We start from the raw sequence: 16,663 nt of genomic DNA, 5'->3' as shown, positions 1-16,663 counted from the left end.
TTGTATATATACCTCTGATGTATGTACCTTAGGTCAAAACATTATCACAGCGTCTCCGTATCGTTTCTCCCTCCTAAACTTCCATGCAAGTCTACCTTACGAGATTCATCTCTCAATCTCTACTTTACTAGAGGTTCGTGCTAGCAAATCCTTTTCTTTCAGACTACCGCCTGTCAATTCAAGGATAGAATAATAGCATCAAAGCTAGAAGTAAAGTTGGTTCCACCATTCACCCTGTTCTTGCCGATCCAGGCCTCCAGATACAAGAGCTAATTGCATCAATTCACGGTACGAGCTAGATCCCGGAACCGTGCTGTAATGAGTGTCGTCGGGGTTATTGGCGGTGCTTGGGCAGCCTTGCGGTATCTCTCTGTGAAAATTTGACTACGGTGTTCAGTCTCAGACGAAGAACGGAGCATGATGAAAGGCAGGACGGATGAACATGGACTTCAGGGGAATAAGACGGCTCGAGCGCCTCCAGGCTTGGAAGGAAGGAACTGAGTAACGCACACCGTTATTGGTTTCTATTTTGATTTTCGTTTCTTTATATCATATCATGACTCATGTCAAAAGCTAATTGTGTATGTCCTGACCATGTGGGTAGATGATTTCTCAGTGATTTGAGGGAAACATCGGATATCAAGTTGCAGGTTGAATCCAATTATATGAAACAGCCACCCATTCGTTTTATGCAGCAAGGAGGGGATAGAATAAATATACATCAGCAGAACAAAATATCAAAACATCCTCCGTAGAATACAGCAGAAAGTGAAACAATCAAATCTAAACATTACCACTTATTTTCTATGCGATCCTCCGTTGCGACGTCTCGGATGTCGTATCTGACAACTGGCCTTCACTGCTGGTCTTGCTTCTTCGGGACCCAGGTTGGGGCTTTTTCCCTTTCTTCTCCGCGCATCTCTTCTTCTCGCGTTGGTTCCCTTTCGATTCATCTGGCCCGCTCTGGCTCCGGCTTGTACCTTCACGTCGGAGATCTTTCATTTCTCTGATCACTTCGCGGAACCCTTCCTCGATATTGTTCATGCGAGCAAGGACGAGCTTACTGAGAATGTCCTGGCTACTGTGAGAGCTGTCCGGTGGGCGCATACCACCGGTTGCGTATGCCATCTGAGTCGTCAAACTTGAAGGCACGCCCCCGATGAAGCCGTTCGCAATCGCCTTGTTGTCTCCCAGATCAGAGCCTAAGCCATGAAGGATGGATTCTGGGCCTCGGTCCCTATATCGCTGGCCGGGAATTAAGTAGTGACCGACTTCTGGCACAGACATGTGATTCGAGATGGGCATCGTTACATTTCGACTTCGACCATCTGTACTATGCCTTCTCGTGGCCCACCGGTCGGCAGATGTCGACCTAGCCACCCAATCTGTGTGATCCAGTGTTTCTGCTCTAGGCCTAATAGGGGTCGATTGTGCTTCAGTTTCTTCACCATTGCTCGTTGTAGAAAGAGGTCTGTATAGCATGGTGGCGCCTGAATAGCTCCGTGAATGGTGCTTGGCACGCCGGGCCGGGCTACTTCTCCGGGACTTGATCTTCGCTGTTGATGGTCGAGAGCTGTAAAACTTCGGCGTCGCTTTACCAGGGCTCTCAACATTTGGGACGCCTTCGTCATCGGAGCTTCTCCCGTTCGACTGATCTTCATGGCCATCGCTTGTGAGCTCGTCATCGCCTTCCATGCCTGTATGACGCGAAAGCTGCCGTCTTCGCGTCGGCGCCATGAAATCTCTTCCAGCACGAGGAGTGGCTGGTGAAGATACGACATAAGCAACATGATCTTTGGGGTTAGAGACGGCAGAGCGGCTCGATTCCGTAAAGTCCCGCAGACTTCGGGTGAGCCTCCTGCGGGTGGTATATCGTGGCCGTTGGGGTATTTTCTCAAGTCGGCTGACCTCGTCCGAGTCCTGCTCATCGGGCGGATTGGCCGGATGAGGGCCCATGGCCTGCATCCAGTTTTTGACAAGCTTAGTGCTCTTCCTTTGATCCATCTCTCGGACAGGTTCCATGGTGATCTCTTCGTGAAATGGTCGTCGGAACACCTCTTCCAATGCACGGTCCTTCTGATAAGTTGCCACGGAAGGTTCCCGAGCAAGTCGAGGCGCTTTAGAGCTGAAAGGCCTGAAGCGACTATTTCGGGGAACACGGTCGCGAGCGGACGTCCCCGCGCGAGTATGGGAATCGATGAGGTCTGTAGGTTCGATCACTGTGGAGCTAAGGATCGTCTTTTCGTAAAGGCAGATAGTAAATAGAATGGGCAGATGGGTGATCTTGATGATTGTACGGTTGAGGCGTACAAACTGTCTAAAGGGCATTATAAAACGGAGAGGCGTGACAAGCCAAGCCAGAATGTTAGTCGGCGCCACGTAGGAAAATAGAGCGTCCGACTTCACCATGGAGATGGCATTAACAGCGAACAAAAACTGGTGCTCTTGATTGGCATTTTGCACAATGCCCATGAAAGAATTGGTGAGAACAGTGATCAGAATGGTAACCACAACAAAATGACAGATGAATAAAAATACCGTCAATATGGTCTTCCCCAGTGCATTATAATCCTCCCAGAGAGCCCATGCGGTTGGAGTAAACCCCATCAACATTTGGAATAAAGCATACGCAACGGATCCAGGAGAGTGATCTCCACCACTTCCGAAGGACAGGGTGAAAGCGACAAAGAAGCCGCTGCAGGCAATTATGATCAGGAAGAACACAGCTACCAAATCCGAAGCCATAATTCGGAACGCGATCAGCAATTGCGAAAAGTAGCGATAGTGGTCCAGAATCGAGAAAAGCCGAGGGAATAGGAGGACAGCGTTTGCAGCTAGGATATCATATGCTTGATCGGCAACTGCTTGCTTGCGAGTGAACGGCATAAAAGCACCATAAAGCCGTAGGCAATAGTAACAGAAGAGAAGAAACAAAATACCGAGGTCAAACAGGTTCCAAAAGCTCATGAGATATAAGCTGAAGCCCTGTTCGTTGAAACCAACAAGCTCATCAAGCATGAAACCTGCGCTCCAAAACCAGAACACCACCTCGAGTGGGCTAATATGCACACGTCGCTGCTGCAGAACAGCAAGGAACAACGCCAGCAAAACGGCAAACGACAATGTCGAAAGAAATTGTCTGTACCGAGGGACCCTCAGTCTAGAGAGTTTGAATAGGGAAGCATCTCTCGGATCATAGAGAGTCACTGAGCGTCGTAACTCCGCCGGTCTAGGGCCCGAGTTGCTAGCAAACGGATTGGGGGTAGTGGTTGTAGCGGTAGTACCATAGGTCGGCCCTCCACTGTTACCTACTCGCACCGGGGAGCGATGGAGATAGTCTGCAGCCGAATGGAAAACAATGGTGCCTGCCCAAATCGCCTCCAGCTGTTGTACGACAAGTGGGTGAGATAGAAACCGTTTCGACTGGGCACGGATAGCTATTTCAAGACAAGAGATACGGGCCACCCCAGGCAGCCGTTTGTTTCCCGCGGTAGAAGCCCAGCCCGGGGTTTGTTGGGATTCCCCAGAAAGTGATTGGCCCTGAAGAGGATAGAACTCATACGAGAGGGCATCAATCAACTCTCTTGTGGTATATTCTCTCAGCAACTTTATGGCAAGAAGCTCACTCACCATAGCCCTGGTCTGACTGGTGCCACTATTGCCGGGGTTGAGATGCACTTCTTTGCTAAATTGCAAACAATTGGCCAACAACGCATATAATGTGGCCCGGGAGAAGTGAAACGTTCTAATCTGTTGCTGAATTGGTTTTACCAGAAATTGGGAGATTTGGGGCGACCGTAACTGATCCCAGGACAATGTGGTCTCGCAGCGAACTGCGATCAGTGCGCGAATGGCGTGGGTGATATCATAAACGGGAAGAGTATCTATGCATCGCGGAAAAGGCCGTTCGTTAGATTGATGATATGATTACTTCATTAGGGGAAGCATATACCTAGATGAGAGGCTGAGAAGATGGGCAGTAGGGGACTGGATTCGAAAGGGCCGTCATCTTCGTCCTCGTCTTCATCCTCCTCCCCGTCGTCGGCGCACTCGTCGACATCATCATTCCCCTGAAGCCCCTCGTATCTCGCTTCGGAGTCGCGCCGAAGGAATGGCCACGGTAGATCTCGAGTTGTATAGGGCGACGAGAATGGGGAGCGTTCTGCGTACACTCGACGTTTCTTTGGGCGGAGAAGGGAGGCAAGCATGATGGGAAGAGCCCTGGATTTCCCAAACTTGAAAGATATCGGGGTGCGGTTAAGGCATGGTCCCGGGGAGACGGAAGATGAAACGGCGACGCGAACTTAGCACTAGATAAGAGAAACCGCCATCGAGGTTTTTACTTAATACCAGCACTCCAAGAGGTTCGCGTGATCCGAGAGGGAATTTTCTGATCAACCAGGCTGACGGGGAAGGGGTATAGAAAGGGAAAATAAGCCAAGGCAATTATTTGCTGGAACAATTGACGCAGCTCACATGCGCCTGCATTGGTAGTGGAGGGGGAAAGGATCGCCTCAGACGCGGCGCATCTCAGAAACTTTGCCGCAACGCGATTTTAGTGTCCTTGCTTTTAGCTTTTCACCAGCTGACTCGCCGATAACTCGATAAGGGATCAGTTGCACACCCTAGCAAAATCTCCGAGGTGAGATAGTGGCTCCCCTCGAGATAATGCTTGGTCCAGTCAATGGCAACAATTCATCTTTGTTTCGCATACTACTCTTGTTCTGATGGACCGTGGCAATGAGAAAGTTTCGTATTTCCGCAGTTTTGTTGCCGGTAGATCCATGGATGACGACGATGCATACAATAAGAAGCCAAAATATATATATATTTTTCCAGAATGGGAGATTTTGACGTAACCGTAAGCACAGACGTATTAGTTATGAGTACAACCTTTGTGGAAGAAATAAATATTATATTAATGCAATGATTGTTACAAGAGAAGAAACCTGTTTTTCGGTATGAATAAAAAGCTAGGGAAAAGTACCTGCTTGTCAGCATAAAAATTCCGAGCCAGGGTGATGGGGTATCATTGGATTCCAGAGGGGTTGAATCTTCAAGATCCAGCATCACGGACCATGGAAGGGTCTTGGCGGGAAGATCAAGGATGCTCACCGCCTGCAGTGCAGTTTCGTCGATCAGGGTGGCGAGACACCTCTATTTGCCGGTGGCGCTCCAAACAAAGGCGAAAATTTGAATTCTTCCTTTTGCCGAGTTAAAATTGAAAGGGAAGTGTTATTTGGACGAGACGCTAAACTAGAACAGGCCAAAAATACACTGCGTATTAGCAATACCAAATATTTGCCTACTTCCTAAGTTGAGTCCTTTCTATCACGGTAGAATTATATAGTACACTAAAATATTGTAGCAAGTAGAGAGAGTTTCTTTTATATAGATACAATATTATACAACTCCTACAAAGGCTATGCTAAGATGTGTGAAATTTCTATATACATGCTTAATTATATTATGACAAAAAATCTTTAGATAAAAATAAATATAAAAGTTTTAACAGCAGAAAGTAGATAGACAGATAGTATTACCAATACGCAGTATTTTATATTCCTATTCCAGTCTAGTGTCTCGTCTGAATAACACATCCCAATTGAAAAAGGGCCGCAACCGGACCTTCTTAAGATTACTTAAGAAACTGATATGCAATGCACGACCCTAGTTGCCCTCGATTAATTACTTTACTATTTGTGCAAGTGGGTAATCTCAGTAGAGTCACTTTAAAACAACACCCATTATTTAAATTGTAGCGGTGCACTGTCCAGAGAAGATTGATCCGGGTCGAATTTGAAGATATTCCCACTCAATTGAATACATATCGGGTAGTAGAGACTTTCCCCTGACAAGCATCAATTCATTAGTATTGGCATTATCAAACAAAGGAAGGGCAGAGAAGACCACAGAGTCGCATACAGTAAAAAATTTTTTTCACCGGGCGGTCTATCAAGGCAGAACGAGCAGTGATCTCCGGGTCGGTAAGCTGGTTAGTCCAATGAGAAAGCTTCCTCAGCCCGCTGAACACAAAATTTTTATTTTATGACCATCCCCTCGACGAGATTTCTTTTCTTCTCTTTCTATGTTCCTCCTCCTGCGCTGAAGCAGCAGAAAGACCCCTTATCCCTCCCGCTCTCTCATCTTTCTCAAAGGAGTCTTGGAGGCTGCTGATGCTACGATAGAGTGAATATCCTTGCCATACTGTCCCCGAGAGGACCTTTTCCCTCCACATCCATCCCCACACAGTTTCCCCAAATGCCACACACCGCCGGTCACGAGGAGGTAGCACTCCCTACGAGTCCCTTGTCTGGAGGAGCTGTTTCCTATAACAAGATCACTAAGGAATTGCAACCACTCCCCTCAATGGATGCCAACAGTGGCGCCGTGATCCCCCCAGCCTCGTCTCGAGTGCGAGGCAGCAGCGGGAAGCTGTTCGCCCTCGAGCTCGAGGATGGCACAGTCTACCAGGGTTACAGCTTTGGTGCTGAGAAGAGCGTGGCAGGAGAGTTGGTTTTCCAGACTGGCATGGTAGGATACCCGGAGTCGGTGACTGACCCCTCCTACCGCGGCCAGATTCTGGTCGTCACTTTCCCCCTGGTGGGCAACTATGGTGTCCCCTCTCGGGAGACCATGGACGAGTTGTTGAAGACATTACCGAAATACTTCGAATCTACCGAGATTCATATTGCCGCACTCGTCGTTGCCACATACGCCGGAGAGGACTACTCGCATTTCCTTGCCGAGTCCTCCCTGGGACAATGGCTGAAGGAACAAGGCGTCCCTGCTATGCACGGTGTCGACACCCGTGCCCTGACAAAGCGTATCCGTCAGAAGGGGAGCATGCTTGGCCGCATGTTGCTCCAGAAGTCCGATGAGACATTGGAGGAAGCTCCAGTAGACAAGGACAGCTGGAGGTCGTACTTCGAGCAGACCGAGTGGATTGACCCAAATAAGAAGAACCTTGTGAGCGAGGGTGAGTCAATAGTCCGACAGCGTCGTTCCATGGAATAATACCCTTTTCTAACTCGATTCTTGCTTAGTCTCTATCCGGGAACCACGCCTTTTCTCCCCTCCTGAGAATGTTGCCCTTAAACATCCTTCGGGTCGTCCAGTCCGCGTTCTGTGCTTGGATGTAGGCCTGAAATTCAACCAGCTGCGCTGCCTGCTTGCTCGTGGCGTTGAAGTCCTGGTCGTTCCTTGGGATTATGATTTCCCTACTCTTGCTGGCAAGGATTATGATGGTCTGTTTGTTTCCAACGGCCCTGGTGACCCAGCAACACTGGCCACTACCGTCAACAACCTATCCAAGACTATCAAGGAGGCGCGGACTCCCGTTTTCGGAATCTGTTTGGGTCATCAATTGATCGCCCGCTCTGTCGGTGCCCAGACCTTGAAGATGAAGTTCGGTAACCGTGGCCACAATATCCCTTGCACTAGTATGGTGTCCGGAAAGTGTCACATCACTTCTCAGAACCATGGTTATGCCGTTGATTCCGCGAGCCTTCCCGAACACTGGGAAGAGTTATTTGTGAATGCCAATGATGGCAGTAACGAGGGTATCAGACACACTAGCCGTCCCTTCTTCAGTGTTCAATTCCACCCGGAGAGCACTCCCGGTCCCAGAGATACCGAGTACTTGTTCGATGTGTTCATCAACAGCGTCAAGGAGACCCTGGTTTCCCCAGAAGCCATCAACAAGCCTGTGTCTTTCCCCGGTGGCACCATTGAAGAGAACATCAAGGCTTCTCCTCGTGTCTCAGTCAAGAAGGTCCTGATTTTGGGAAGTGGTGGTCTTAGCATTGGCCAAGCTGGAGAATTCGACTACTCTGGAAGTCAGGCTATCAAGGCTTTGAAGGAAGAAGGAATTTACACTATCTTGATCAACCCTAACATTGCCACCATTCAGACCTCCAAGGGCTTGGCGGACAAGGTGTACTTCCTTCCAGTGAACGCAGACTTCGTGCGAAAGGTGATCAAGCACGAGCGGCCCGATGCTATCTACGTGACATTCGGTGGCCAGACCGCATTGCAGGTCGGTATCCAGCTCAAGGATGAGTTTGAGTCCCTAGGTGTCAAGGTTCTCGGTACCCCAATTGACACCATCATCACCACTGAGGATCGTGAACTCTTCGCACGTAGCATGGATTCCATCAACGAGAAGTGTGCCAAGTCTGCCTCGGCTTCGAACCTCGAGGAGGCTCTTGGCGTTGTAGAGAACATTGGATTCCCTGTCATTGTCCGTGCGGCTTATGCTCTCGGAGGTCTGGGCAGTGGTTTCGCTGATAATATGGATGAACTGAAGGAACTTTGCACAAAGGCTTTTGCCGCCAGTCCCCAGGTCTTGATTGAGAGGAGTATGAAGGGTTGGAAGGAAATTGAGTACGAGGTGGTTCGTGATGCCAGAGACAACTGTATCACCGTCTGTAATATGGAAAATTTCGACCCTCTTGGTATCCATACTGGTGATTCCATTGTCGTTGCCCCGTCGCAGACCCTTTCCGATGAAGACTACAACATGCTGCGTACCACCGCTGTTAACGTTATCCGTCATCTTGGCGTTGTTGGAGAGTGTAATATCCAATATGCTCTGAACCCGTTCTCGAAGGAGTACTGTATCATTGAGGTGAATGCTCGTCTGTCAAGATCTTCCGCTCTCGCCTCAAAGGCTACCGGTTATCCTCTTGCCTTTATTGCAGCCAAGCTTGGTTTGGGTATTCCTCTGAACGAAATTAAGAACTCTGTCACCAAGGTCACCTGCGCTTGTTTCGAGCCTTCTCTGGACTACTGTGTGGTCAAGATCCCCCGCTGGGATCTCAAGAAGTTCACTCGTGTCTCTACCCAGCTTGGCTCTTCCATGAAGAGTGTTGGAGAGGTTATGAGCATCGGAAGAACCTTCGAGGAAGCAATTCAGAAAGCCATTCGCTCCGTCGATTTCCATAACCTCGGTTTCAACGAAACTAGCGCCCTTATGTCCATCAAGGGTGAATTGCAAACTCCTTCTGACCAGCGCCTGTTCGCCATCGCCAACGCCATGGCCGCTGGCTACAGCGTCGATGACATCTGGAAATTGACTCAGATTGACAAGTGGTTTCTCAGCAGGCTCAAGGGCCTTAGTGACTTTAGCAAGCTTATGACTACCTATAACGCTACCTCTGTTCCCAGGCCTCTTATCCGACAGGCAAAGCAGCTGGGTTTCTCCGATCGTCAACTTGCTAAGTTCCTTAGCTCCAACGAGCTCGCCATCCGTCGCATGCGTGTTGAGGCTGGCATAATTCCCATTGTCAAGCAGATTGATACCGTTGCTGCTGAGTTCCCCTCAGTTACTAACTATCTGTATCTCACTTACAATGCCTCTGAGCACGATGTTGCCTTCGATGACAAGGGTATCATGGTCCTGGGATCTGGTGTCTACAGAATTGGTTCGTCTGTTGAGTTCGATTGGTGCTCTGTCCGCACTATCCGTACTCTCCGCGAACAGGGCCATAAGACTGTCATGGTCAACTATAACCCGGAAACCGTCAGTACGGACTACGATGAGGCCGATCGGTTGTACTTCGAGAACATCAATCTGGAGACTGTTTTGGATATCTACCAGCTCGAATCTTCTAGCGGTGTCATCATCTCCATGGGTGGTCAGACTCCGAACAATATTGCCCTGCCTCTGCACCGTCTTAATGTTCGCATCTTGGGAACCTCTCCTGAGATGATTGATGGAGCTGAGAACAGATACAAGTTCTCGCGCATGCTTGATCGTATCGGTGTGGATCAGCCTTCCTGGAAAGAGCTCACTAGCATCGAGGAAGCGACCACCTTCTGTGACAAGGTTGGCTATCCAGTGCTTGTCCGGCCCTCTTATGTGCTTTCGGGAGCTGCCATGAACACTGTCTACTCTGAGCACGATCTTGCCAGCTATCTCAACCAAGCCGCTGAGGTTTCCCGTGACCATCCTGTTGTCATCACCAAGTATATTGAGAATGCTAAGGAAATCGAAATGGATGCCGTGGCGCTTAATGGTACCATGGTTGGGCATTTCATCTCCGAGCACGTCGAGAACGCTGGTGTCCACTCTGGTGATGCTACGTTGATCTTGCCCCCGCAGGATCTAGACCCAGAGACAGTCCGACGCATCGAGGAAGCCACCAGGAAGATCGGTAATGCCCTTAATGTCACCGGTCCTTACAACATCCAATTCATTGCAAAGGATAATGACATTAAGGTCATTGAATGTAACGTCAGAGCATCCCGTTCCTTCCCATTCGTTTCGAAGGTCATGGGTGTTGATCTGATCGAGATGGCCACCAAAGCTATGATCGGTGTTCCATTCGCCGAGTATCCTCCAGTGAGCGTTCCCAAGGATTACGTTGGCGTGAAGGTTCCTCAATTCTCCTTCTCTCGGCTTTCTGGAGCGGACCCTGTCCTGGGTGTTGAGATGGCCTCCACCGGTGAAGTTGCTTCTTTCGGTCGTGACAAGTACGAAGCTTATCTCAAGGCACTTCTCTCCACCGGCTTCCGTCTCCCGAAGCGCAACGTGCTGTTCTCCATCGGTTCTTACAAGGAGAAGCTTGAGATGTTACCGTCAATCCGTAAGCTTCATCAGATTGGGTTCAACCTCTTTGCCACCGCTGGTACCGCAGACTTCCTGAAGGAGAACGGCGTCCCAGTCAAGTACCTCGAGATCCTTCCAGGCCAGGAGGAGGACATCAAGTCCGAATACTCGCTCACCCAACACTTGGCAAACAACCTTATCGACCTTTACATTAACTTGCCGTCTAGCAACCGATTCCGGCGTCCCGCCAACTACATGAGTAAGGGTTATCGCACCCGTCGAATGGCTGTTGACTACCAGACCCCCTTGGTCACCAACGTTAAGAATGCTAAGATCTTGATCGAAGCGATTGCTCGCCACTACGACCTGCATGTGCAGACCATTGATTACCAGACTAGCCACCGCACTGTCACCCTTCCTGGCTTGATCAACATTGCCGCCTTTGTGCCCGGCCTTATGACCCCTGGCTCCGAGGACTTCGAGCTCGTGACAAAGGCTTCTATGGCCGCTGGCTTCAGTATGGTACGCATCATGCCTGTGGGTGTCGATGCTTCGGTCACCGATGCTCGCGCATTGAAGGTTGCCCAGCAGAATGCTCAGGATGCTTCCTTCTGCGATTTCAACTTCTCCATTGTGGCAACTTCGACCAACTCCGACCAAATTGGTCAGGTGACTGGAGACGTGGGTTCTTTGTTCATTCCTTTCAACCATCTTTCTGGCAATATCAGTAAGGTCGCAGCTGTCACTAGTCACTTCAGCGCTTGGCCATCCAGCAAGCCAATTATCACTGATGCTAAGTCTACTGATCTGGCCTCTGTCCTCTTGTTGGCAAGCCTCCACAGCCGCAATATCCACGTTATGAGTGTGACTTCCAAGGAGGACATCAACCTCATTGCGCTCAGCAAGGAGAAGGGACTTAAGGTGACTTGCGACGTTTCTGTCTTCTGTCTCTTCCTCTCTCGTGAAGATTTCCCTGAATGCAGCTTCTTGCCTTCCGCTGAAGACCAGAAGGCCCTCTGGGAACACCTCAGCACAATTGATGTCTTCTCCATTGGTAGCATTCCGTTCCAGCTTGCTGGTGAGAAGGCTTCTCCAGTGGTCGGTATCGCCGAAACCCTACCATTGCTCTTCACTGCGGTATCAGAGGGTCGTTTGACCGTCCAAGACGTCATTACCCGCCTGTACGAGAACCCCAAGAAGATTTTCGAGCTGCACGATCAGGTCGACTGTTCGGTGGAGGTCGAAATCGACCGTCCGTATCTGTTCCAGAGCGCCCACGCTTGGTCTCCTATCAGCGGCAAGAACGTGAGAGGATCTGTCCAGCGGGTTATCTTCCAAGGCAAGACGTCCTGCCTCGACGGCGAGATCACATCAGATGCTCCAAAGGGAACGGATATGTCTAGCCACCGCATCGTTCCTGCATCTCCTTCTGTCAAGGCTATGTCTCCCCTGGTTCAAGCACGGCCGGAGCCTCTCGATGGGCGGCTTTCGGTTGCGGGCACTCCTGCTCGCCCATCACGCCGGGCTTTAGATCACGCCCCAGCTGTTGGTGAACTTGGACCCCCCCTCTACTCCACCGTTCCACAGGCCTCGTCTCCTCTGCTTGAGATGTTGTCGCGGTCGACCTTCAGAATGAAACATGTCCTCTCTGTCGGCCAATTCAATCGTGCCGACTTACACTTGCTCTTCACTGTGGCCCAGGAAATGCGTCTTGGAGTTCAGCGTCAGGGCGTTCTTGACGTTCTGAAGGGCCGTGTCCTGTGCACTCTCTTCTATGAACCTTCCACGAGAACTTCGGCTTCCTTCGATGCTGCTATGCAACGCCTTGGAGGACGCACCATTGCCATCTCGACGGAGCATTCGTCTACGAAGAAGGGTGAGACTCTGCAAGATACTCTCCGCACCCTCGGCTGCTACGGAGACGCTGTCGTCTTGCGCCACCCTGATCCCACCAGCACTGAAGTCGCTGCCAAGTTCTCTCCTGTTCCTGTCATTAACGGTGGAAATGGAAGTGTGGAGCATCCCACCCAGGCTTTCCTTGATCTTTTCACTATTCGTGAAGAGCTGGGTACCGTCACTGGCTTGACCATCACCTTCACCGGTGACCTGAGGTATGGACGCACTGTCCATTCTCTCATTAAGTTACTCCAGTTCTATGATGTGCGGGTGCAGCTCGTCGCTCCCAAGGATCTGTCCTTGCCGGAAGAGGTCCGTCAGCAAATTATTGCATCCGGCCAGCTGATCGTGGAGTCTGAAGAGCTGACTCCGGAGATTGTCGCCCACTCCGACGTTCTGTACTCCACGCGCGTGCAGAAGGAACGCTTCGCCGACTTGGAGCAGTACGAGCGCCTCAAGAACAGCTTCGTCATTGACAATGCTCTGCTCAAGCACGCGAAGAGCCACATGGTTGTGATGCACCCGTTGCCTAGGAATGCAGAGATTGCGGAGGAAGTTGACTTCGACCAGCGGGCGGCCTATTTCAGACAGGTTAGCCTCCCCTTGATGCTTGACACTGGACATGTTTGTGCTAACTTTGAATCTACAGATGAGATATGGCCTCTACTGTCGCATGGCTTTGCTTGCATTGATTATGGCGCCTTAGGTCATCTACTATTTTAAGAAGAGGGAACCGTACGAACTCCATGGTATTCTTGTCATGGATAGCGACCTCGATTATTCTTTGGCTTGCGTTTTGTTTCTTTTTCCAGCGTTCGATTGTGTCACCAAAAGTTATGCCTTGTCATTACAGAATACCGCGTAGGCTTTTTAGAAAACGCCCGCATAGATTAGATGAATTCCCTTCCATAATCATGACGATTCCGTTATGTGTTATGTATGATGTATTATGTATTATGTGTGTGCTTTGTGATGTTTACGTGGGGTGTGTGTGTTATGTGTGTTTTGTGTGTTTTGTGTGCGTTGCGTTCATTTCATTTGTTTTTTTTTTTTTTCTGTTTCTGTTTTCTGTGGTGTGCATTTCTTTTGGTGACCGGCATGCTTTGTCTCTTTTTTTTTTATCTCTTTACTTCTCTTGTCACATGTTTCTTTCTCTTGGTTTGGACGTTTTGGATGGGATATCTGGGGTTTTCTTTATTTTTCTTTTCTGGCGTTGGGTTTGGGGTATGGGATTTGGAACGGAAACGGAAACGGAAACGGAAAGCGGCACAGATGCCAGGATACCTGATACCCCGTTGCCTACAAGGCACGATACGACTACTCTATATATACCCTTGAATACGATACGACGATCTATTTTCTTCGATTCAGACTATTTGAACTGAATCTCAATTGGACCGTGATCTTGACTTCTTTGATGATTGTCAGGTCTTTCCCATATCATCTCTCTTTTATCTTTCTCCCTATGTAAGACTGTTGCTTTGACAAATAACCGGATTTACCTAGATGCAAACATTTGACTCTGTCCATTCAGTTGATTGCTGGCAGGACTTAAAGTTGGCGGTCACTTGATCTGTAGGCTGATGGCTGAGAGTGATCTCAAGCCCTGATCACAACCAGCGACACCGTGGAATACAGAATACAATTCAACGCATTGCGGGCATAAGAAGTTCGATTTATCGCAAAAGCAATAAGGTCACTATTAGATAGAGTCTCTCCTCCACTAGTCTGGGGAACAACGAGCTGGTCGGTACTTAGGGGTCCCTGCAAAGATGATCGTTCCTCATTAGTTCCACCTCCCCCAATGTCGCCATCGCGGAGCCCCAATTGCTCATCTATCGTCCTTGCTATGGACCCAATGTTGCTTACACAACTTCCCTTCATGAACGTCTGGCCCGCGCCAAGTCTGCCGGCACTTGTAATTTGCTTTGAGGGGCTGATAAGCGGGCCTATGCTCTCTATATGAACATTGCAAGATCAACTTCCGGGCGGGGGCCCCGACTATATCTGCGGTTCGCTCCCTTCATCGCGCAAAATACTGGCACAATGATGTGCTGGTTGCCATGTGGTACTCCGAACTTTCTGCTTATTTTAAATGACCAGTCTTCGCCTAGTTTAAGATTCTGCAAAATTTGGGTGTTGATCCTATCCACGGTTCTCCTTAACACGGCCGTCCAGTTAATTCAGGCCTCCTAAACCATGGCAGAGTCTCATGAAAAGGATAATGTAGAGCTTGCCTCTTCTCCAGAAAAAGCAGATACTGCTTCTCCTACCTCGAGCACACTCGCCAACGAACATGATAGCATCAACGAGAAGGCTCTGTTACGGAAACTGGATATGCGACTGCTTCCACCATTGACAATACTGTATCTCCTGTCGTTCTTAGATCGTAGCAATGGTATCAATCTCTTGGTTCGGATCATGGATGGATGTTTCCTTTCTAACTCTTTGTCCATATAGTTGGCAATGCTCGTCTCGAAGGCTTGACCACTGATATCAACATGAGTACGCACCACCGAAACAAGATGTCGGAAGAGACTTGCACTGACGCTGAATCATGCACATAGCTGGGAACCAGTACTTAACAGGGCTGACTCTATACTTCATTGGTTACGTTCTATTTGAAATTCCCTGCAACATCGTGTTGAAAAAATCCACTCCTCGGATCTGGCTGCCAACTCTCACTTTGGTCTGGGGTATCGTTGCAACCCTCCTGGGTGTTGTGCAAAATTACGCTGGTTATTTAGTTTCAAGAACAGGTATGCGCAAGATACAAGGAACTGGAAAGAGGGATACTCACCGGAAGGCTTCCTACAATAATAGCGCTCGGTATTGCAGAAAGTGGGCTCTTTCCTGGGGTTGTCTTTTATATGTCCATGTGGTACAAAAGGAATGAGCAGCACTATCGGGTAGCATTGTTCTTTAGTGCTGCATCGCTAGCGGGTGCGTTTGGTGGAGTCCTGGCTTGGGTACGTCTCTCCTGGCAGATGATATACAATTTACTAACTGCCTCCCAGGGTATAGCACACATGCGAGGTATTGGTGGGTATAATGGCTGGAGGTGGATCTTCATCTTAGTGTGTAGCCGTTGACTCTCCCCGTTGCTACAATCTCGCTCTGCTGACTCTGGTTCAGGAAGGATTAGCAACAGTCATCATGTCTATAATTGCTTACTTCTGGGTTTATAACTACCCCTCAACTGCCGAATTTTTGTCCGAGAAAGAGAGAGCTTTTGTACAGTTCCGACTGAAAAACGACAATGACTCGATGCGTGATGAGAAGTTCTCATGGCCTGGCGTTTTGGACGCATTCAAAGATCCAAAGGTCTGGTTATACGGACTTGGCTTCCACACAATGTCACTTCCAATGTATACACTGTCTCTTTTTTTGGTGAGGGCTTATGGATTCGTACCTTCGCAAACAGATTTCTGATAATTAATAGCCCACTATTATCAAGGAGCTTGGGTACACCGCTGCTGAAGCTCAGCTTCTCTCCGTTCCTCCTTATGCCGTAGCATTCGTCCTCACAATCACTGTTGCCGTCTTCTCTGAACGTTCTCGCCGTCGGGCGCCGTTCATAATGGGATCTACCGCACTCGCTTGTATCGGCTATATCATCCTTTTGACGGACCATCGACCGGGGGTATCTTACGTGGGAACTATCTTTGCCGCGGCCGGAATCTACCCCGCCGTGGCTATTGTACTCTCATGGCCAGCCAACAACGTATCTGGACAGACAAAGCGGGCTATCGCCAATGCTATGCAAATTTCAATCGGGAACCTCGGAGCTGTTCTGGGGACGCAGCTTTACCGGACCGAGACTAGCCCCCGGTATTATCTCGGTCACGGATTCTCGTTGGGGTACCTCGTTGCGAACATCATCGTTGTTGGCGTTCTATGGCAGGTACTGAATCGCGAGAATATTCAGAAAGCCGAAGTGAGAGAAAGAGAGGGGCTAGAAAGCCTTATAGGAGATGTCGGAATTTCGGACGGGGAATTTCAAGGGGATAAAGACCCTCGGTGGGTTTTCCAGACTTGAGGAAGCATATTGATGAAAGGATTTCTCGGCTTTGGGGACGATTGTATGATGCCGGTGTACATAGAGCACCTTCAAATCATTTGCTAATAATACTACTAGTAACGCCAAACTCTTCAATTTGGTAAATGAAGAATCTCGAAATTAATATGGAATTTGCGACGGGTGATATTAGCGTT

At 49.2% G+C, this 16,663-nt stretch overlaps 5 protein-coding genes across 5 annotated transcripts; 3 read left to right on the top strand and 2 right to left on the bottom strand.

The window, feature by feature from the left end:
* Positions 1–622: 622 nt before the first annotated feature.
* BDW43DRAFT_108844 (uncharacterized protein) lies at positions 623–4,460 on the bottom strand. Its single transcript, XM_032037876.1, has 2 exons — positions 3,953–4,460; positions 623–3,884 (listed from the first exon to the last, which is right to left on the bottom strand). Exons 1-2 carry the CDS (start codon positions 4,206–4,208, stop codon positions 805–807), a joined length of 3,336 nt encoding a protein of 1,111 aa, XP_031899250.1. The 5' UTR covers positions 4,209–4,460; the 3' UTR covers positions 623–804.
* On the bottom strand, positions 4,461–5,129 carry BDW43DRAFT_108839 (uncharacterized protein). Its single transcript, XM_032037875.1, has one exon. It carries the CDS (start codon positions 5,068–5,070, stop codon positions 4,714–4,716), a length of 357 nt encoding a protein of 118 aa, XP_031899249.1. The 5' UTR covers positions 5,071–5,129; the 3' UTR covers positions 4,461–4,713.
* A 924-nt stretch (positions 5,130–6,053) lies between these two features.
* Positions 6,054–13,466, top strand: BDW43DRAFT_279351 (bifunctional carbamoylphosphate synthetase/aspartate transcarbamylase). Its single transcript, XM_032042292.1, has 3 exons — positions 6,054–6,979; positions 7,047–13,039; positions 13,098–13,466. Exons 1-3 carry the CDS (start codon positions 6,262–6,264, stop codon positions 13,152–13,154), a joined length of 6,768 nt encoding a protein of 2,255 aa, XP_031899248.1. The 5' UTR covers positions 6,054–6,261; the 3' UTR covers positions 13,155–13,466.
* Positions 13,467–13,476: 10 nt separating this feature from the next.
* On the top strand, positions 13,477–13,940 carry BDW43DRAFT_108708 (uncharacterized protein). The gene has a single exon (XM_032037874.1). It carries the CDS (start codon positions 13,591–13,593, stop codon positions 13,831–13,833), a length of 243 nt encoding a protein of 80 aa, XP_031899247.1. The 5' UTR covers positions 13,477–13,590; the 3' UTR covers positions 13,834–13,940.
* Positions 13,941–14,647: 707 nt separating this feature from the next.
* Positions 14,648–16,593, top strand: BDW43DRAFT_320128 (allantoate permease family MFS transporter; the record flags this gene model as incomplete). Its single annotated transcript, XM_032049034.1, has 7 exons — positions 14,648–14,846; positions 14,909–14,953; positions 15,016–15,207; positions 15,272–15,417; positions 15,466–15,525; positions 15,584–15,838; positions 15,891–16,593. 7 exons carry the CDS (start codon positions 14,648–14,650, stop codon positions 16,485–16,487), a joined length of 1,494 nt encoding a protein of 497 aa, XP_031899246.1. The 3' UTR covers positions 16,488–16,593.
* Between the last annotated feature and the right edge of the window lie 70 nt (positions 16,594–16,663).

Source organism: Aspergillus alliaceus (assembly GCF_009176365.1).
Source record: "Aspergillus alliaceus strain CBS 536.65 unplaced genomic scaffold BDW43scaffold_28, whole genome shotgun sequence".
NCBI classification, from domain to species: Eukaryota; Fungi; Ascomycota; class Eurotiomycetes; order Eurotiales; family Aspergillaceae; genus Aspergillus; species Aspergillus alliaceus.
The sequence above is the reverse complement of the archived record's forward strand: the minus strand, read 5'-3'. Positions and strand labels throughout refer to the sequence as shown.